Source organism: Lissotriton helveticus, chromosome 3_1, assembly GCF_964261635.1.
Source record: "Lissotriton helveticus chromosome 3_1, aLisHel1.1, whole genome shotgun sequence".
Lineage (NCBI taxonomy): Eukaryota > Metazoa > Chordata > Amphibia > Caudata > Salamandridae > Lissotriton > Lissotriton helveticus.
Window position 1 is genome coordinate 1,326,463,288 of NC_136061.1, and position 22,445 is coordinate 1,326,485,732.

General features: G+C 45.2%; 1 protein-coding gene across 2 annotated transcripts in view; it reads left to right on the top strand.

Annotated features, from left to right (window-relative positions):
• The window catches only part of ARHGAP32 (Rho GTPase activating protein 32), a 1,522,959-nt gene that overhangs the window by 185,106 nt on the left and 1,315,408 nt on the right, over positions 1-22,445 (top strand). For both annotated transcript variants that reach the window (XM_078681981.1, XM_078681982.1), the window contains exon 2: positions 5,832-5,940. In XM_078681981.1, the coding sequence (XP_078538107.1) occupies positions 5,832-5,940 (109 nt within the window). The remainder of the gene's footprint in view (positions 1-5,831; positions 5,941-22,445) is intronic.

A 22,445-nucleotide genomic window follows, 5' to 3' on the forward strand; every position in this document is an offset into this window, starting at 1 on the left:
GTTAAGCTAGGAACAATTTGTATTAGAGTTTTGTTAAGGTCAGGCTCTCAAACTTGTTGATAACGATTGTATAACTGAATGTCCTGCTGATTTTTGTATTTCATTGTTGATTATGCAATTAAAACCCTTTTTTAATTTCATACTTTAATAAATACGGCCGGGCGACTAGCGCCCGCCTTCCAAAGAGTAAACACGTCTCGTGTCCACGTTCCTTGGTGTTGGGTGCCGGATTGGGGGGGGGGCGGCAGCTAGTCGCTGACCATGTGCCATTAGCTTCTTTGACTCAGGAACCGTCAGCTGTGTGTTTGAGGCCCTATCAATTGCATCTTGGATCAACCCAACACAAGTGTTTTAGTTTCACCTCTTTCCTCATGACTCATTGGGTGTCATTCCTCTTCTACTTGCATGCGTGAGGAACTATTTTACAACTAAAAGTTCACTCTGTAATTACATATTTAATTCTTTCGCTCATCAATGCATTGTACATACAAACCAATCTTTTTTAACGTCAGGATACGGTCTGTTGGTATTCTAACAAGGGTTACCCTAGGACCCACCTCATATTGCAATGTGCACAATGTGTAATTGACACTATGATGTCGGATGTGAAAGAGCAACATTTTCTGTTTCACTATGTTGCATGCCTGGAACGATGGAACCTCCATATGTGTCTTCTAGATATTACAGGCAAGCCTGACACGTTGGTATTGCCAGTGCTTGTTTTAAATTGCTTTCAAATGAGCTTGCTTTTTTATTGCTTTTGTCAGCTCTCAAGTGCCAACTTTCCTGGTTTTTCCAATTACTTTTTTATTTGAGTAGGCATTTCATTATTAATTAAATTGGCACAAAACATAAAGACAAATGTATTGTGTTACTTTGCTAGTGAACATGTATCATTGTAACTGTTCATTAGTGGCTGTGTGATCCCTCACTGAAAAGCTGAATGGAAGAGACATTTCAATATGATGTAAGCACTGGAGATGGTAAAAAGATGACTTGAACATGGATAATACTTGGAATAGGCATCGTGACAGCCACATCTAGCAGACATAGAAAGTCCCAGCATTGTTTCAAGTTTTGTTAGAAATTAGCAACACAAATATTCTGTCAAATTCAATCCATTTGCTTGAAGCACTCCTACAAAGATTGATAGATTCTTCTTTCCTCATTAAATATGGAAATTGTATTGTAAACATGCATGTTTTATCACCTTTACTTTTTAGAAGGGTGTGTTTAAAAACGGACATACATTTCTTAATTTAAATGGGCTTGCGACACAATCCATTAGATGGACTACATACCCATCTCTTCAGGAAACACCACAGTGACAGACAGGACTCTCCACCGGCTAATATCTTACTTTAATGTAAATGAATTATAGCTGGGCTCTCACCCTCGTTCAGTGCTGTGTTGCTTTGTAGCTTGGGTTGCCCTCTGTAAACACCTGTACCTACAAACCTCAACTCATTTAGGTGTTTTATATTGCATCAGCTTTCCTCACTTAAGAGTGCAGTACATACATTCAGGTACAATGTTGATAGTTATAGTTCTTAGTGTCATCAAATGTGCAAAGTTCCGGAGATTCCACATCTAAAAACAATGTTTTGATGTCTTGATTGGATTACCCGATTCACGTAGGTTTTTGCCAAATATTAAAATAAATTGTCTTTGAATTAAAAAAAATTGTATTAGCAAACGTAAAGCTGATTGCACAATAAACGAGTACCCTTGTATAAAAAAAGAGTTGTTTACATTCACAGTCTGAAAGCAAAGAACATTGTGGTTTGGTATTCTGGGATACTGCAGTGTTTTCTTCACTGGTGTTTGCAGTAGATTCAGGTTGAGTCAGGATTTTGAGAAATGGATGGTAAATATCTGAACATTGATCCTCTTGTGTAGATATTTGCATTACTGTTCATCACAAGAAAATGAAATGCTTTTCTGGAGACCAGTGGCGGCTGGTGACATTTGAAATTGGTGAGGCGTTACATGATAGTTGTACTGCACAGCTACTTAGTTTTCCTCATCATGCCTCTATTTTTGGCCGTTTTTTTTTAGATCTCTACTGACTGTCAATAAACAAAGAGGAGTTGTTCAAATAGGATGAAATGGAACTCCCACATGGCCAAAATGCTCCTCAATCACAAGCGAGTCTCAGGAGCAATTTTAAGAGAACAACGGGGGTTTACCAGTAGACCAATAGCTCCGGCCCTTGTGGTGTATGAGGGGAAAGCACTGTCTTCAGCAGTGTACGGGTCCGAACTCTGGGGGTTCGAGAATACTACTGATCTGGTCAGATCTGAGAATAAGTTCCTTAGAGATCTGGTTTCTCTCCCAGTTTCTTCCCCTTTAAAGCCCCTTCGTCAGGATATGGGAAAACGCTCGATCAAAGATATAGTTCGCCTTCGCCCATTACTATTCTGGGTGCGTTTGAGAAGGACACCTGAACTGGCAAAATATGCGGTTGTCCTTGACGAACTTATTAAATTAAACAGCTGTAACAAGATCATGTGGTTAAGTAAACTGAGACAGCTCGTCTCAAATTTGGGGCTGGGGGAAACCTGGACGAGTCCATGCCCTCCACCCAAGCAAACTATCAGGAAAATATACTTGGATTGGGTGGAGGCAGAGGAGTTACACAGCTCTAAATGGGGTCCCTTAACCAACAGTTTCTGGAGCATAAACCTGTTAGGAAGTTCGAACCTTTTTTCGACTTCATACAAAATCCCAGAGACAGGACACTCTATTTAAAGCTGAGGTTTGGGACGCTCCCACTCAATGAATTTACAGAGGGTTGGAAAAAGTCTGGTTCTCCACACGTTTCCTGCCCAGGGTGTTCAGCCCCTAGAGAGTCATTACCCCACTTTCTGTTTGCATGTAAAGCTTACATGGTGGCTAGAAGAAGATGGTTGAAACCAATCTGTAAAGAGTTGGGTTTCAGGTACCACAGGATGGCTCAACGTATCTTAACAACTGATACCACATCTTTGACCATCGTGTGTGGGGTAGCAAAGTACCTGGGCAGTGCCTGGCAGACGCGCACAAAGCTGTTAAAGAACAATATGATATAGGCGACTGTGGGCATATGCAGATTGCTGTTCCTCGATTATACCGCTGTAGCACTCTAGGACTCTTGGTTTTTATTGTATTTATGTTTTTTATTGTATTTATTGCCTTGCATTTTGGCCATATGTATTAATGGATTGTTTTAACGATTAGAAAATGTACATACTTTTATGATAACTATTTTTATCTAATAAAGTACATACTTGACTGGGATCTCTACTGACTGTCAATAAACAAAGAGGAGTTGTTAAAATATTTCTGTATTTGTGCAGAATCTCTGCACAAAACGGCCCCTCTATTATTCAAGAACTACATTCATTCGACAGGTGCCTTACCTAAAATCAATAAATGTTGTCAAAGACTGCTCTGTTTTTCTTGTTAGGCAGTGAATTCCTGGAACTGAATGCCCCAACCCCGCGACCAAAAGTCCTACGAACCTTGAATTTTAATAGATAACTGGCTCCATCTTTTCTGCTATCCAGGAATTGTATCCTGTGTAAGGATAACCTTTACGGCAATCGTGCGCTGATTATCAGTGAACGTTCATCTCACTGAGCCATCCTCCCAGACGTGAGTTCTCGATGACGTATCTCAACACAACCGACACAAATATTCCAAGTCAACCCACCAATACACAAAATAACGTTTCCCCAAAAGTAACACCGCATCAGCACATCAGCAAATCAACAAAACAGTGAGTACACTAACACAACACGATACAATGACGTAACATCCTTAGAGCATCGTACTGACAATTTGCGGTTTGAAAAAACAAAATGAAATGCTGTCCAGAGTTTAAGTACAGCAATCAATTAAAAATGCGCTATTAAAGGCAGGGATGTAGTGACTAGTGAGCCATCCAACTAGAGCACCTCAAGCGGGACTGCCACCGGGCCTAGTGAACCCAGTCCCACTAAAATGTAATTAATTATTCATGATCCTCTTCTGTCTGGTGCTCATAAATAACTATGCTGGGAGCTACCAAGACTGGGGTGTAGGGAGCGTGCCGACCCACGGTGAAGGACATAGAGAAAGCAAAATGATCCCAAAAGGGGAAAAAACGGAGCGGTTGGAAAAATAGAAAACGTCATAACTAGAGAGGTAACCGTAAGGAAAGATCAGAGTTAAAAAGATAGGTAGGTAGAAAGGGGAACACAAATTGCCCTGAATTGGCGCCACACTGCAGTAACATGCTCACACTGCGTTAGATCCGCTGCACCTGGGTGTCTGGACAGGTTCAGGCAGGCGTTGTATCACTCAGGAGTCACACCCATCAAAAATGTATTGTGTCCAGAGATTACTATTCTATCGAACCACTAAAAGCATAGCGAGCAACGACTTTCGTAATAACAGTAAATCAGAATATGACGCGATGTGTGATATGCCTTGTATTGCAGTTAAGGAAGAGCTGCACAAACAAAAAGGTAAAATGGTAATTTCGATATCTGACCTAGTGAAAACATCACACCAAAAACAGGGCTCAGTCCCAGCCGGATACAATGCAGTGATAACCTTGGCAAACTGAGGGTGGAAGAAATGTATCTTCCGGCATCCACAGTCATCAAAGATTATGCTCTATTAAACAAGCGATAGGATCGAATTGCGCAACAATTCAGTCCACGTTTTAGTGAATGAGTAATATTTCACACAAGCCCGCGTTTGATTGGGGTTTTATTTAACCGCTAAGGGTCATGTAATAAATACTAACTGAACTATTCAGCCCAGTTGGCCAAACAATAGCTTTCGGTGATATATTCTGTATGCGCAATGAAAGTTTGTACACTACAGGCAGTTAGCCAACCGCGGCCGGCATGCTCGCGGGAGAGGCGGGGAGCGGGTTGGGAATAAAATGAAAAGTTAGTTACCTTTACCGCCGGTACCGCGCTGCCTTCGAGTCCGCTCCTGGCCACATGTTATTAATTCTGGTGGAGGAACAGGAAGCAGCCAGCAGGCAGCCTAAGCCCCTACCCTAGGCTAAGGAAATTGTGATTGGTTAGGCTCAGCGGAGAGCTCCCCAGCCAGGCCATTTTCTCTATGTAGGCTGCATGAGTGTAGTATCCTGCTGCTCAGTTAGAATGACTGCCTGATGGAATGTTAGTGTTTGGAATGTGTGCGTGAATCATTTGGCTGAAGGGCTGAGCAGCAAGGAAGCTGCTCCTGGTGGGGCTCCTACTTAGACTCTGACTTTACCTCCCTGTATTTAACTTTACCACCTCAATAAATCTACGTGGTAAACTACCTGGCTTGGAGCGTCCTTTCTTCCAATACTACAGTCCTGCAGCCTACATAGAGAAAATGGGGGAATGCGCATGACTGGGATCGTTGGTCCTGGGGCCGACCAAACAGTCAGTACCCACAACAGTGGGCAAAGCCACTCCCCCATCGATCAGGACCACCCACCCGCCCTCAACCTGGCACTTCTGCTTTCCCGCAGTGCGAGAAGCAGAAACATAAAATAGTAGTTTTACCATTTTATGTTTCTGCCTTCTCGCACTGCTGCGAGAAAGCAGTTGGGCCACGCCCCCACACCCCTATGGGGAGCCACCACTGCTGTAGACTTTATAAGTGCTTCAAATCAAATTTGATCACAGAGCAGGGTTATTCAAGTATCGCTTTCAATAACTGAAAAATTCCATGAGGCAGCAAAAGTTGCGATGCTTTTAATGGTTGGTACCTGCTGATTTTCAGATTCTAAGATGTTGGACTAAACCAATGTGAATTGTCCTACTAAAAGTTCCTGTCTTCTTTATATTTTGTCTTTATAGAACCATGAAGTCCTCTCACCATCTAGAAGAGGATGACTTTGTCCCAGAACTTCAAAGGAGCATCCATCCAAGGGAGCGGCCAGACTGGGAAGAGACTCTCTGCGCTATGGTAACTCTCAACGCTCTACCTCGTTTACTTTCCTTCTAGTCCATTTAACACATTTGTGGTCCTTGCAGTTCCACTAGTCTTCAGGTCTTTGTTTCAGGAGCTGATGGGTAAAATATAAATGCTGAAAGGAGCAAAAGACCAGGTTCACATCTCGCCACTTGCGTAATTTTCTCTCAGGTGATGTTTAACTAAAATGTCTTACTTGCTTTGATTGTTAGCTAAGCATGTAATTGATCCAAAAGTCATGTCCTCATCAATACATTTTATAATTCAGATTTTCAGGCGTTGCTACTTCGATCTTGCTACAGACTTTGTTTTCTTCTTACATTTTCGGTTGTGGAGTTTAAGAACGTACATGACCGTGTTTTCATACGCTGCTTCTGCACTTTGTATCATGGATGCTTTCAAGACAAGAATGTTATTTTGCAAACATATGTGACTGCAAAACTGGAATATGTTTAGTGTGCAGTGTCTGATTTAGGATGATTATCACTCCTGTCCTGCCTCTGACCTTTCAGCATAAGCCGTTCTGCAATCAAATGTATTGCTGAAGCAGAAACGCTGCATATGTTCAATATATGAAATGCTCAATAAAAGCATATTTCCTCCTCTTTGTTCCCTGATACAATCAAATGACCTTTTAGTTATGTGTCCCTGGTTAATTTACAGTTAGAAAAAGAATCACTTATAACTCGTTCTACATCCCCAACAGCAGGATAATAGGCAGATATTAAATGTATAATTTCCTTTACCTCAGTTTACCCCAGTAAATCCCCATTCCACCTCTTCATTTCATATAATAAATGAGCTCATTCCTTCAAACGTCTTTTGGATGGTGCGGATGTGTGTCCCCATGTCATAATACAGTTGCCCTTCACTGCTTTCAACCACTTAGTAGGTACAACTTTCATTGTGAAGAGAGAATAAGAAGCCGGGTTGACAAAAGGACATTCCCACTTGTCTTGCTTTGAGTGTACTATTTATATATGTATGGCAAGTGATTTGGAATGATGAAAATTTGTATGGTTTGATGTGGCTTGTGGATTTGTTATGATTTGGTTTTGATATAATTCCAAGTTCATTGGTGCAATGAAAAATGTCCTAGCTTTCGTAATGGAAGTTTTCCATTCTATTAAGAACAAGGAAGCAAGGATTTTGCTGTTCTTTCTTCGCTTTATTAACAGCAAAAGACTTCATTTCCCATAACTCTAGGGAAAAAGTCAACAGTTCAACAATAGGCAACATCCAATAAGTTGAGGGCAGGGCCCCTTGATAATCCCTCGTTGATTATTCCTGCGACTGCAAATCGATAGTAGCATCCTTAATCCTGTTTCGACCCATCAAATCATAGAGGTAAATAAACAGAGGTGCATGATACTGGAAACCAATAGTTCCCTACATAACTCCAACAGAAAACGCACATGGTCACAATAAGCTATAAGCAATACACTTAAAAATATCAAAGAAGGTCGGATATACCCACCTCAACGCAAACCTCTTATTATAAGGAGGGAGAGTATGACGACCGGTGGGCTAATCCTCACCTATGTGTCCTTAATAGAATTGAAAATTTCTGTTACGATAGTTAGGCCATTTTTCATTCCATGTCTGGACTGAAGGCAAAGATTACGCTCGTTTAAAGCTTATCCACAACCAGCAGAGCAATACTAGAGACTGGTTTTAAATAAAACCTCTTAAAGGTCGAATCTGAGGACCAGTCCTTTGCATTGAGGATATTCCCCAGGTGGGCCCCAGGGGAGAAGCTTTTGATGCCATAGCTCCTCTAGTGGAGTGAGCCCCAAACATCTTTGTATCAGTTCCAGCTTCCTTCATTGGCCACTGGTCCCATCTGGCGCTGGCAGGTGAAGAGACTGCCTCGAATGGTTTCTTTAGGACTTTTAGCAATTGCCTCTCTCCATGGGGTGAATGTCCGCCATCATATCCTCATAACTCTTTATAGACCTCACAACAAACTGCTTCAGGTAATCTGGTAAAGAAGAATAATTAACCAGTTGAGAATTACATTTTGTACGTCTTGAAATATGGAAGGTGTCCCCCTCGGGGTGAATACTCCAGGTCGTGACCAAGACGAGGTACTACATTCCTTCCTGCCGGATAGTAGGGGGGGAAATCATCCCTTGGGGGGCTCCTGGCTCTACATACACACACCTACAAATACTCTAGACTCACCTAGAGTAGAGATTGCATAGTAGGAGTATGCCTGATTACCACCTTGTCTTATATGCCTGCATATATACACTGTTTTAGCACCATGGTGGAACTATATCTGCTAGTCACTATTTTGGTGCTTGTAATCACTTTCATATGCTTCTGTCTACTGATTATCACAGCACATGTATTCTTTGCAATAAATATATTCAAATGTCCCATTGTGTATTCTCAGTATTTTTCTCTGAGAACAACAGTGTACGAGTGACTGGGCGAAAGGGTTCTAGATCTGTTACCATAATTCCTGAGTGGTCAGGGTTCTCCTGTTCAGTGATTGCCAGAAGCCATTCGCTCCCTGTTTAATTTAGGGCGGCTTATGGTGACACTGTGAGCTAGGCCAACATATACTATGGGGGTGCATAGAATCAGTATAAGCACCTCACCCAAAGTTTATGTTGTCCACAAACAGGCAGGTCCTACAGATTAGTGGGAACTACATGCCAAAGACATTTATGGATCTATATGCAAGCCCATCTAATGCCAACAAAGCAAGGAAGTTCAAGATTTCTGCCCCCACGAGATCCAAACATCATTGATGACACTAGCTCAACCATCGAGCCCGTGCCGTTCTATAACGCTTGGTGGTGCTATCTGCCCACGCCTTGGAGATGGAGATGCAGCCTGTCTTGAAAGACTTGGGACTGTCCACCGTTCCCTGTAATCCTCCATGTCATATGAGACAGAGACCTCTCCAACTCTAGATGATGGAGATTCCCCTCGGGGTCCTTGAGGAGATCTGATAAGAAGGGTAAGAGGATTGGAAAATCCCAAGAATTCCAGAAGCACTGGATACCAGACGTTTGATTTCCAGGTCAGGATCCATTAGTGCGATGTCCGCCTTCTGTCTTCTTACCAGAGCAGAGCGGTGCATGATCATCATAAATGGAGGGAAGGAATAACCTCCTTCCTTTTGCCAGTTCTGGAGGAAAGTGTCTGTGACGTCTGCGTCCAGGTCTGGGTGCCAGTTGAAGTACTTCCGGAGTTGGTTGTCCAGACAAGACGTAAAGAGGTCCACTGTAAATGGTCCCTATCTGTCGTAGAGGCTTGGAACGCTGATGGATGCCAGAGGCTTGCTTCTTGAAGATGTTGTGAATGCCAAATAGCTATTTAATTGGCCTGTCCGGGAGATGTTTGGCTGACACAGATCTAGTTCTCTAGGCCATAGTTCCAGAAGTTGTGGGCCAGATCTGACAGATTCTTGAATCTAGTACCTCTGAGTTGGCTTAGGTATCGAACTGCTGCTACATTGTCCATTTTGAATATGGCACAGCACTGCACTCGTTCTTTGGTCCAGCTCCAGACCACAAACGATCCTGCCAATAGTTCAAGGCAATTGGTGTGCATGATTTTTTTTTTTGAGAGGACGATTGTCCTCCTGTTGAGAAGTTCTAACATCTGACCCCATGCCACTGCCGTTGAACTCTATGACCAAATCTGGAAGGTAGCCAAATATCACCTGAACATTGCATGCTTCCATATGAGCCAGCCACCATTGAATCTCTTCTTGAGCTTCCTCCGACAAGGGAACCATGTGGGAGCGCCTGAGACCCTCCCTGAGGTGAAAGTCTTTCAACCGTTGGAGGGCCTGATAATGAAGGGGTCCGGGAAAATATCCCAAATGGAGGACAACAGAAGCCCCACCACTCTTGCTATCTGGCATAGGGAGGTGAAAGTTCTGACCTCCAGGCAGTGCAGCTCGTGTTTAATCTTGGTTCTCTTCCTGGCGGAAAGACTGAGGGTGGCTCGGACCACAAACCCCCTCAATCACCAGCGACTGAGAGGGTAAAAGACCCAACTTCTGTTGGTTTATGATAAAACCAAGGCACTCCAGGAGAGAGACTGCCATCTGTAAATGCAGCGAAAAATTCAGTGGGCATTGATACATTTGGAGAATGTCTAAGTAAATGATGAGCCAAACACTATGGGCCCAGAGTTACTCTGCCACCGGTTTCATTAACGTTTGTGAAGCACCATGGGGCTGATGACAGACCGAAGGGGAGAATTGTGAACTCAAACATATTCCCTGCCATTGAAACTGGAGGAAGTGGGGGTGAGGAGTCCAGTTCTGGATGGTTAAGTAGGCATCCTTGAGATTGGACACTGTCCAATCGCTGGGGATGTGGAGATCCCTTATCAGATGGATATCCTCCATCTTGAAGTGGCAGTAAACCAACCACTCTTTCAGGTTGATCACCGGCCTTTGGCTGCCATCCTTTTTATCCATTACAAAGAGATTGCTTAAAAAGCCCCTTGGATGAGGGGAGGTGTACACCATTGCCACTTTGCAGAGTAACCCCGATACCTTCACATCTACTAGATCGGCATGTGCAGGAGAGAACATCAAGGGAACAGGGGACTTTCCTGGACAGGGGAGCAATTATATTCTACGTGGAAACCCTGTATTATCTGAAGGACCCATGCATCTGAGGTAAGAATTGTGAAAGAAATCTTTAAGTCTGCCCCCAGACTTTGGTGAGGAAAAAGATGAACACTCACCTTGTTTTGCTCCTTGGTTGCAGCCACCTTGGTTCACTTATTTCGCACCCCAGTGTCTGGGGTAGCCTCTAGTGGAGCAAAATTTTCAGAACTTAGAGGCGTCTTGATACTGTTAATCTGCTGGAAGCTGGGTGATGTGCGTGGCCGGCCGAACGCCACCTGTTTCAGCCATCCCTAATGAAAACCTGGGGCGTGAAGATGTGCTTTATGGATGCCTCGGCTTTTCCAACTCCCAGATAAACAGGTAGCCGAACAGACCCCTTGGGTAATGAGGCCTGCCTCAGATGTGGCACGGTCCACCCAGTTTAGGGTCAACCTTGATGAGGAGCGAATGGCGCTGCTCCGTAGAGATGGCACAGTTTACATTCCCCAGGAAGATAATGGTCCGTTGGGCCCAACCGGACAGGACCACAGGGCCACAGGGGAAATCAGAGTCCCAGGTGCCTTAGCATCTTCAACCTTGTCTAAGATACTGGTCAAGGGGCCGGAGATATCTCAGATCTTGTCTTGGCAAGCCCGCCAGGACCGGTCGATCCCCTTTTGGGGAATGGTCATGTACTTTCCCAGGAAGGTAGCCATGCGCTTGTCGATGTCTGGTGTGATTGCCACTTTGTCTCCCAGGGATGGGCGTGGGCATTCCGTCTGCAGGCAGTTGCAGATCTCCTTACACAGTAGCTTAGGAAGCCCCATGCGACAAAGGTCGCCACCTTATCCACCGGTACCCGTTCTGAGGTGTGCTCTAGTTCCAGCATATCAAGGATAGCCTAGGGGACCATCGTCAGTTGGCACATCTTGTGCATGATGGGGCGAGGGGCGCCATGGACAGGACCCTGTCTCATTCTCTAAATCAGAGCCGGAGGGTGAGTGTGACTCCTGTCGGGGTGTGGGCTTGCAGGAGGAGTAAGAGGTCCCCTAAGGTTGTAACTCCAAAGGCACGGGTTCCAGAGGGTCCAGAGGCGGAGTCCAACAGTAGTCCATGATGGCCCACTTCAGCCTGTCAAACGGAGGTAAAAGGGGTATACACCCTAGAGTGTCTTCCTTCCCAGGGAGGGGTTTAAAGAAGCATTCTGCGTATTGCAACAGATTTCTCTGCAGGGGGGCTGCTGCCTACAAAACCGCTTTTGAAATAGGTGTCCATTCCTTCACAAAAATGGTCATCAGTGGGGAGGTAAGTCGTGCGGTCTTTCTCCTGGTAAGTCTCCTGAATATCACTCATTATTAATCAAAAGAGTGTCCTAGACAAAAGGGCAGGCATAGCAAGGCAGGCAAGAGTATAAGAGCTGGGTAATTGAAGGTTTCAACAAGGTGTTGGTCTCCTGGCGCAGTAATGCAGCCCCAAGAGCTTATAACAGCGGGTCTGGGCCCGGCAGGACACCCCACACCCACAAAATGTACAGGGTAATTTGACTTGCCTGGGGGGATGTCCACTCGCCTAAGAGCACAGAAACGCGCTAAGTGCTGCAAATACAGACCTTTTTGAGGGCGTAATTGCTCTAGGCATATGGGGCACAAGCAGTGGTAGAAGTGGGCGGGGACAGAAGGGCATGGCGTGCCCCTACTTCTAAAAACTATTTCAGTCCGTTCCCCTACTTTTTACTTTAAAAAAAAGCACCCCGGGACGGCAAGAATAGTCCTACTTAAAACGATAACTTTCTTCATTAGATTCCAGGGGCTGCTCGCACTTCTCTGTTGAACTCTAGAGGCTGCAGCAACCCCTCCGGGAGCTCTCAGACTGAGGGCAGGCCCATTGTCATTCCGATTGAGGCTGATTATCGCCTTTAGAATGACAAAGCGCCCGTCCTCTGCCTTTAGCATATCAAGTGTCAGTGAGATCAGAGTTGGTGATTACAGAGGAGCTTTCCCCAAACAGAGTGCTGTGGGGAACTTGACACCATGTGTAATTTGTCAATGTAGTGTCTGGGCGGATCGGATTGTTGATTTTGGAAAGGGCGAAGGCTTTGTGGATGACTTCAGGTCGATTTATCACGATCGGCCTACTGGTTTCCAGTGCCCACATCGTCGTCCAAGTGGTTCACATAATTTTATATCCAGAGGACAATAGAAATCAATACAGATTATTTTGATGGTTTATAAACACATCTCCATTACGTGGCAGAGCTGTTTTATAACCACACGAAGTCCGTATCACCCACATCTTAGATTTTCCAGACATAGAAAGAATTCCACTGAATCGGAATAGAAGACTTAGCTCAGGCCTTCATCATGTTTTTATAAAGACATTGACATTGGGAAAGGCGCCACACAGAATCTCGACTTTGAGGATCTACTTGGAAGCATTGTCTTCCATTTAACAAGCCCTGAAGAAGTCCCCTTGGGACGAAACGCGTCGGCTGTATGGTGTTAACGATTGAAAATAAAGACTTTTGAAAAACAAGAAAAATATCACCTTTCCACGACTCATTAATAATATTGTTACTTGAAGTACTTTGTGGTGCACCTTTGTGGTTGTTTATTTGTCAGTCAGATCAGAGTTGGTGATTACAGAGGAGCTTTCCCCAAACAGAGTGCTGTGGGGAACTTGACACCATGTGTAATTTGTCAATGTAGTACACAGAGTGAACTGGGCAGGAGCAGGGACTGGACAGAAGAGACGACAGGAAAGGAGAGGTACTAGGGCAGGAGAGGTGACTGGGCAGGAGAGGTGACTGGGCAGGAGAGGTGACTGGGCAGGAGAGATGACGGGGCAGGAGAGATGACTGGGCAGGAGCAGGAGAGATGACGGGGCAGGAGCAGGAGAGATGACGGGGCAGGAGCAGGAGAGATGACGGGGCAGGAGAGATGACGGGGCAGGAGAGATGACGGGGCAGGAGAGATGACGGGGCAGGAGAGATGACGGGGCAGGAGAGGTGACGGGGCAGGAGAGGTGACGGGGCAGGAGAGGTGACGGGGCAGGAGAGGTGACGGGGCAGGAGAGGTGACGGGGCAGGAGAGGTGACGGGGCAGGAGAGGTGACGGGGCAGGAGAGGTGACGGGGCAGGGGAGGTGACGGGGCAGGAAAAGTGACGAAGCTGTAGAAGTAATGGGGCAGGAGCAGTGAATAGGCATGAGCAGGAGTTGCAACCGGGCAGGAGCGGTGAACAGACCGGAGCAGTGAACGGGGCAGGAGCAGTGAACGGGCAGGAGAATGACAATGCGCCCGTCCTCTGCCTTTAGCATATCAAGTGTCAGTGAGATCAGAGTTGGTGATTACAGAGGAGCTTTCCCCAAACAGAGTGCTGTGGGGAACTTGACACCATGTGTAATTTGTCAATGTAGTACACAGAGTGAACTGGGCAGGAGCAGGGACTGGACAGAAGAGACGACAGGAAAGGAGAGGTACTAGGGCAGGAGAGGTGACGGGGCAGGAGAGATGACGGGGCAGGAGAGATGATTGGGCAGGAGAGATGATTGGGCAGGAGAGATGACTGGGCAGGAGAGATGACTGGGCAGGAGAGATGACGGGGCAGGAGAGATGACGGGACAGGAGAGGTGACGGGGCAGGAGAGGTGACGGGGCAGGAGAGGTGACGGGGCAGGAGAGATGACGGGGCAGGAGAGGTGACTGGGCAGGAGAGGTGACGGGGCAGGAGAGGTGACGGGGCAGGAGAGGTGATGGGGTAGGAGAGGTGACGGGGTAGGAGAGGTGACTGGGCAGGAGAGGTGACTGGGCAGGAGAGGTGACGGGGCAGGAGAGGTGACGGGGCAGGAGAGGTGACGGGGCAGGAGAGGTGACGGGGCAGGAGAGGTGACGGGGCAGGAGAGGTGACGGGGCAGGAGAAGTGACGGGGCAGGAGAAGTGACGAAGCAGTAGAAGTAATAGGGCAGGAGCGGTGATTAGGCATGAGCAGGAGTTGTAACCGGGCAGGAGCAGTGAACGGGGCAGGAGCAGTGAACGGGGCAGGAGCAGTGAACGGGTCAGGAGCAGTGAACGGGGCAGGAGCAGTGAACGGGGCAGGAGCAGTGAACGGGGCAGGAGCAGTGAACGGGGCAGGAGCAGTGAACGGGGCAGGAGCAGTGAACGGGGCAGGAAATGTGACGGGACAGGAGAAGTGACGGGCCAGGAGAAGGGAGGGGGCAGGGGAATTGACGAAGCAGGAGTGTTGATCGAGCATGAGCAGGAGTACTGACTGGACAGGAGCAGTGAACGGGCAGGAGCAGTGAACGGGTAGGAGCGGTGACGGGGCAGGAAAAGTGACGGGGCAGGAAAAGTGACGGGGCAGGAGAGGTGACGGGGCAGGAGAGGTGACGGGGCAGGAGAGGTGACGGGCAGGAGAGGTGACGGGGCAGGAGAGGTGTTGGGGCAGGGGAGGTGACTGGGCAGGAGAGGTAACTGGGCATGAGCTAGAGCAGTAACCTGCGGGAGCGGTGAAAGGACAGGGGCGTTGAAAGGACAGGAGCTTTGAACGGAGCAGGGGCAGTGAACAGGACAGGAGCAGTGGACGGGGCAGGAGCAGTGAACGGGGCAGGAGCAGTGAACGGGGCAGGAGCAGTGAACGGGGCAGGAGCAGTGAACGGGGCAGGAGCAGTGAACGGGGCAGGAGCAGTGAACGGGGCAGGAGCAGTGACAGGGCCAGGAGAAGTGCCAGGGCCAGGAGAAGGGAGGGGGCAGGGAAATTGACGAAGCAGGAGTGTTTGTCGAGCATGAGCAGGAGTACTGACTGTACAGGAGCATTGAAAGGGCAGGAGCAGGCGTTTCCCAGGGCGACTGGAAGGGTTGGGGGCCAGTTTAGTTTGGGGGGACCGGTTTTGTACAAGTGCAGGAGTTTTAAAAACACTGCAAAGTTCTATGTATATTCAGCAGGTTTCGGTCAACAATACAAGTGCCAAGATAACTTTGGTGATCAATGTACCTGCTGGAGAGATATGGGAGCATGTTTAATCTAGTGGCTGTTTTACTCATCTAAGGTAGCGCAGAGGGGTAATATGCCTGCTGCAAAGAACATGTACCATGCATATCAAAGAGCATTATGTTATGTGCATAGTTCAGTGGGTACTGCTTTGTGTTCACTTCCCGAATGAAAGGACACTTGAATACATATGGCCTGGCAGTTTGGGCTGGACTGTTCACATTGTGCGCAGGATCAAGACTGATTTGCATATGGCTGGGTACAAACTGGAATGGCATGGTGAGCAAAAAAACAATGGATTTAGGCCTAGATCTCTGTACTGGGGTGAATGTATGGCATTGTTCTGCATTCTGTCCATCAATTGTTCTTTTTGCATTCGTCACCCCGAGTGGGACAGGTATGCTCATACATGAGTCCTGTGCTCTCCTTGCCACTGGAATCTAGCTATCCTGGCTGATGCGGGCTGAAAGCCCGAAACCGGTCCTGGGGTGCTTGTTTCCAGTCCAGGGAGGACCTGGCCTGGCAGTTCGGGCTGGGCTGTTCCCATTGGGTGCAGGATCAAGACTGATTTGCATATGGCTGGCTCCAAACTGGAATGGCATGATGAGCAAAGAAACGATGGATTTAGGCCCAGATCGCTGTACTGGGGTGAATGTATGATATTGTTCTGCATTCTGTCCACCAGTTGTTCTTTTTGCTATATTATGATTGAGCAGTTAGCTGGCTGACATGAATATGAAGGAGCCTTTGTGGGTTTCCGTGAGTCTAGATTCTCCTGAAGAGTCCCTTTCTCTTCTGAGCCCTGCTTAACACATGTGTACAGGAGGAGCCCTGTATTCATGACCTCAATGTTTGAGACAAAAATAATCATGGATTTCTGATCAATGAGAGTAAAAGCATTAAGGTAACATGTTGTTCCTGCTTATATTTCACACGCTTTACATAAACCTGTATTCCCTATGAGTGTTTGCTTTTTCCTGAATTAAACCTCAAATTAACATGTTTATCCATTGTTTCAATTAAATAACGTTATAAGCTGTACCTGGTCAGTGAAATGCAAAACGTACTAAAAATTGGTATGTTTTGCTATTTCTAGCCACACCCCTGACTCCGCCCACTGATTCAATCTTCGGTAATTCCCGCCCCATGATTCTGCACCCACAGTTCCCCTACTTTTTTTCCCCACTTCGACCACTGGGCACAAGAGCCTTGGAAGCTGAGCACCCGGCCGGCTGTACTGTTCAGTAGAATTGAAATTGTGTGGCGGGAAAGGTTAGATGTGGCTCCCTCTAGTGGTCGTAGGACCACACCACAATAGCCCCAGGTGCCATAGCGTGTTCACAGTAATGTCAGCGGTCGCGGAGGAGTGACTAACGATCCTGTAGCCGCCCAGTAAATCAGACAAATAAACACTGCAAAGTGCACACAAATTACACAGATTAACATGGGAATAAAATAATATTAAGGCCGGAGGCTATTAATTGGGCTGCTGGAGCTATGAAGAAAGTGAAGGGGGCAGCATCAACGAGGGGCTATCGAGGGGTCCTGGCCTCAACAGATTGGACGTTGCCTTTTGTTGAACTGTTGACTTTTTCCCTAAGAGGTATGGGAAATTAAGTCTTTAGATGTTGTCTAAATGGCTGCTGTTAACGTTTAGAAGGAACAGTGTAATCCTCACCTCTGGTGCTGACCTAGAATATGATTGGCATATGGTTCTATATTATTAGTGTTCCAGTCCTGGACAATCCGATAACAAATCAGTTTGCTCTTGAATAAGTTTCATCTTCCTATTGTAGTGGGTTTGCCAACGAACCCACTTGCTCATACCCACCTATGATGCCAAGAGTGCATACCCACTCAACTACCTACATCAGCCACCATGAACCCTGAGCCTGCTAGGAACATTATTATACAATTTAATACTCTCAGAGTTTTGAATTTACTTTTTTTGTCTTTCGTCCTTCAATGTCTTGCAAACTAATGTTTTCACCACCTCTAATTTACCCATTTTGCAGGGCTGGCCTTTCCTCAAACAACGTCCCATGTGAAACTAAATTTGGCATCTCCTCTTGATCGTCCTCCTCTTCCACCCTGCAACCATCTACCCCTTCCAATTAGTGAGCTTCGTGTGGCGCCCCTTTGTGTTCACTAGTCACATTCTGGCTCTATATTTCAGATCAGTGACCAGCATTTTGTCACACATTTACTCCTTGCCCCCTTACCTTAATCATCTATTCAGTTGCCAAACTGGAGGTTAGAGCCCGTGGGAGGGAGTGAGGCTGAAGGTAGAGGGAGTGGGATAAAGGTAGTTGGAGGGGAGCTACTGGAATTAAAGAAAACAAGGTGTTATATAATTTGGTCATTTGGTTAAATGCTTACTTCAAATTGTGAGACACTGATAACAAAGCCATCTTTAATATTAAATAAATATTCATCGGTGCATCTAAAGTAGTAGCACAATTGGACAGTAGAACATAGAGCTACTCTATATATTAAAGTTGAATTGTGTCTAGCAAGTATTAGAAAGTTCTTTGGAGACTAAAATACATTTAAAAAATGTTTTCCTTCAAATGTATGTATTTTCTTTCGAGTGTTTTTTTCTCCCCTCAAATTGTATTTATTTCGTTTTGTCGACACATAGACAAACGAGAAATATGGCAGCGATCCAACTACTTGCGTAAAGCATGCCACAGTAGAAACAGAGTTACTCCATATGGTTCTTTCATATGTCCGTAGAAATTGTCATTCTAGCTGCATCAACTGTTCCATTAGCCTTACTGTACAAACAACTAAGAAATTAAGTAAAATAATATTCAAAATAATAAAGGTGGAATAAGCATACATCGAACGTCAGCAACTCTTATGACGTGATACTATACAATTTTAGCTTGTGGGTAAATATTTTATTGTCCAGCGCTGACTTGGCTGAAGACGAGGTTGGCAGCTGCTTGCCTCTGTGGCCTAAACCTGTAATAAATGAAGGGCTCGAATGCGGGGGTGGCAGGAAAGCAGTGGTACGCCTCTTGATAAGTATACTCTGCCAGGGGGCCCCATATATAATCAAACCCCTTTCGTTCATCGATAAGCTCATCTGTCATTCGCTCCATGGTTAGACCCTGCCACAACCGTACATGTCATTGTGGCCTGGAGGGGGCCAATGGTTTTTCCACTCTGCTGCTAATGCCATCTTGGCTGCCCCCAAACACAGCCACATTATGGACCTTTCCCCCAACGTTTGATGCTTTAAAGAAGGGTCTCGAAGTCCCAGTAGAACAAACTCAGGTGTGTGGGGCAGGGGTATCCCAGTATCTCCCTGGGCCAGGATCTGGTTCCAGTATGGCTTGATCGAGGGGCAGGCCCACCAAATATGTCTAAAGTCCCCCATTAGGCTGCACCCTCGCCAACATTTCTCTAAGGTGGTTAGGTAGATTTTGTGAAGTTTTGCTGGGTGGAGGTACCAATCGTAAAGAAGTTTATAATGGGCCTCCTGAAGACCCACCGATCTGTTATGCTTAGTGATGTCTCTAAATAGTGTGGTCCACAGATCTGTAGGGATAGCAGTGCCCAAAACCCCTTCCCAAAAGGTCCTGTATCTTAGTGTGGGAGCAGTATTCGATGTGTTGAGAATAGAATAGAGAAGTGAAATAGGCCCCTTGGTTCCCCCTCCTTGGCTAACAAATTGCGCAATCTGGAGTAACTCTCTAGTGGCTGCTTGTCTATACTCGATCTATGTTACCCTATGGACCAGTTGGCTATAATGAAATCTCGCTGTGTTGGGGAGATTAAAGTCCCTACAGCAATTGGCGAATGAACTTATCGCCCATCCGTGGAACAGGTCTGAAACGTGAGACAGCCCCCCCTCCCTCCACCAGTCAAAGGCCCCTTGCAGGAGCGCTGGTGGAAAAGCCTTATTGAAGTGTATGGGAGTGTACCGGGAAGGGAAAGTGGTGAGACTGTTCTGGCGGATGACCACGTCCCACACTTTTAACGTATTTTAGTAGGAGTGCTTAAGTAGACATTTGGAGGGGGTCTAAATCTCTGAAATGCCATATGAGATCCCATATTGTCCTCCCTGTGACTGCCCTATCCATATGGAGCCAGTGCTCCTCTGATTCCCTCATGGACCATTCAGAAATCACCCGGATATGCGTTGCTCTATAGTATGCCACACAGTTTTGGAGAGCTAATCCTCCTTTCCTTCTCGATAGCCTTAATAGTTTATTAGATAGGCCCGCCCTTTGATTCCGCCAGATGAATTTGGTTAACGCAGCGAGATAAAGAGTCTACTTCCACTGGGAGCCCATGAAAGAGGTATACGACCCTTGGTAGTGTGTTTTGTTTTATTAAATAAAAATGTATTTCTTACAAACGTTGCTTGAATATTTGGGTTCCATAAATGATGGCTTGCAGGATTTAATTCAACAGTAAAATATGTATATAGCCACCCAATCTCTTCATATTGAACTGAAGACTTAGATGTACTGTACATTTAGCTGTACTCATGGGCGCTACATTTGTTTTTGTTTAATTTGTCCCAGTCTCTCAATTTACTGCCTAGTGTTAACCATCTTACAGTTAATGTTCATGGTTAAGTACTAGGATAAAGAGCATTGGCTAAGCAGTAGGCTAGACGTTTGCACCTGATCCTGCGCAACCCCAAAATTCATGAACCAGGGACCAGGAAATATGTCACACATAAATCACTTACCAAACAACGGGTCCCATTTCACATTACCCATAATCGATCCCTGAAGAAGAGCGTTGGATTGGGGGTGTTTAATTTGTCAGTTTTTTTGTATATGTACAGTTCTATACTTCACATTAATTACACATTTGAAATATTCCTAACTATTCTTAATTTCAACTGTCTTCTTCTGGTTGATGGACCATAAGTTGATGTGTTGATGGTGACTATGATTAACTAAACAGTTTAACACTTTAATTGAGTAACCACAGAGTCCTTTATCCGATTAATAATTTTATCTTATTAAAATTAAATGCTCATAATTCAGATAATCAGTGCACACACAAGACCACTCATAAGAGAACAGTTATCAAGCAATGTCATTAAAATGAATCATTTGCCTCAACATCAAAGCGTGCATAAGGATAAGGGAAAGAAGGTACAGCAAAACTACTTTGCAGAAATATATTGCAGAATTAATACATTTAAGGAGGATGGTACCCACCAAAGAATCGGGAAAACCACGTCCTTGGCCGAGGTTGTGGCAAAGGTCCCCAGAGATCGGCTCAGAGGACAAATTCAACAAGACAGATGCAGTTAAGTCTTGCAAATAACCGGCAAACAAGACAATAGTCTCCCAACCTATCTACGTTTGATCTAGTTCTCCTCAAACGCAGTCTCCTCCCAAGCACTCACGCTATTTTCTCGTACCTAAAGTGCTATCTCTCGATCTCTGTCTCAACGTCTCTCTCTCTCGATGCTCTCGTTCTGACGCTTCGGTTCTCGATTCATATCACACCCAAAATTGGGTTATCAATGATACCCTAATTCCTAGCTCACTATCTTACAATGGTGCAGTATCAGTAGAAACTCGGCCTGTGATTGTCATGTTAGGGTCTCCTCATCAGGTTCTCATCCTAAGTCCATCCCATACCGGTTTTAACAAAGGAAGTATTAAGGATAAATACAATCATATACTACTAATATCAATAGTCATACATTTTGCAACATTCTCGTATTATGACATCCTCTTCACATTCAAATTGCATGTAGGGATGGCAGTTCCCACAGTTGCTGTTGCATCTTGGCACATAAACAATAGGACACAGGTCAACATGGCCTTCAAACAGATTACATCAGCTGGTGCACTCGGCAGTTCGTGAGCAGGCAGAGCTCTCAGCACATGCGTACTTCGTACAGATCAAGACAACCACATGCGGGCTCGGACAAGAAGCCATTTTCATGCAGGCCCAATCTCATACTAAAGCAAGTAAACACAAAAGAATATTAATTCTTTAAATAAACCCATTATGTTTACCTCCAACCATACTATTACCCTGTGTTAATTATTACTTAGCGAAAGCTATTAATTTAAAGCGGCTTTTCTGTTATTCGTGCACAACATGCAAATTGTGCAATGTACAACGTAGCATAAACATGCACTAGTACGATTTTTCACAGCGTAAACAGTTAATTCGTGATCATGCCATCATGGTTTAGTATACAAGGTAAAATGCGCATGCCCCATGTGTGTGTGTGTATTCAGGGTTGGTTAGTACATGCAGTTAATACATTATTATGGAGGTACTTAATTTCATGAGGGTGTATTTTCACAAACCTCACTCCATCATTCCCCCCTTTGATGGTTTACCATCATAAAAAAACTTAAACATACGATTTGTCAAGTCACATAGCTGTTATTATAACTTCTGGCCCTTGCTCCTTACATTTTACATATCATTTTTCTTTAAAATTCTCCAACTCGATCTCTTCTATCTCTTTTTCTTTTGTTGCGTTCTTTACTTAATTTTCTTTCTTTCTTTCTTTTCTTTCCGTCTTTTCTTTATAAAAATGTCATTCTCATTGTTAATGTTATAACGGCTACAGAAACTATTGGTACTAATATTTTTCTACTAGGGAACTACCTATAGAAGAAAAACACTTGCCTATACCAGAGAAACTGTTTCTTAATCTCTCCCAGACACCGTCAACCTCCAGTTGTGTTACTTCCTTATGCAAATTTGTTATATTCTGAATATATCCTTCCAGATTCTTACTTTTTTTCCAGGAATGTAAGTGCAACAATGTTGAACTTTCAACATTCCTCAGACTCCACCCTCTTTTGCCAATAATATATCAAGGGCTAGTCGATTTTGCATAATCATAGATCTCATGGCAATCTTTCAGTGTCATTCAGCATAAATCAAAATTTGCCTAGCATAAGTAACGGTAAGTTTCAATTCTATTAAG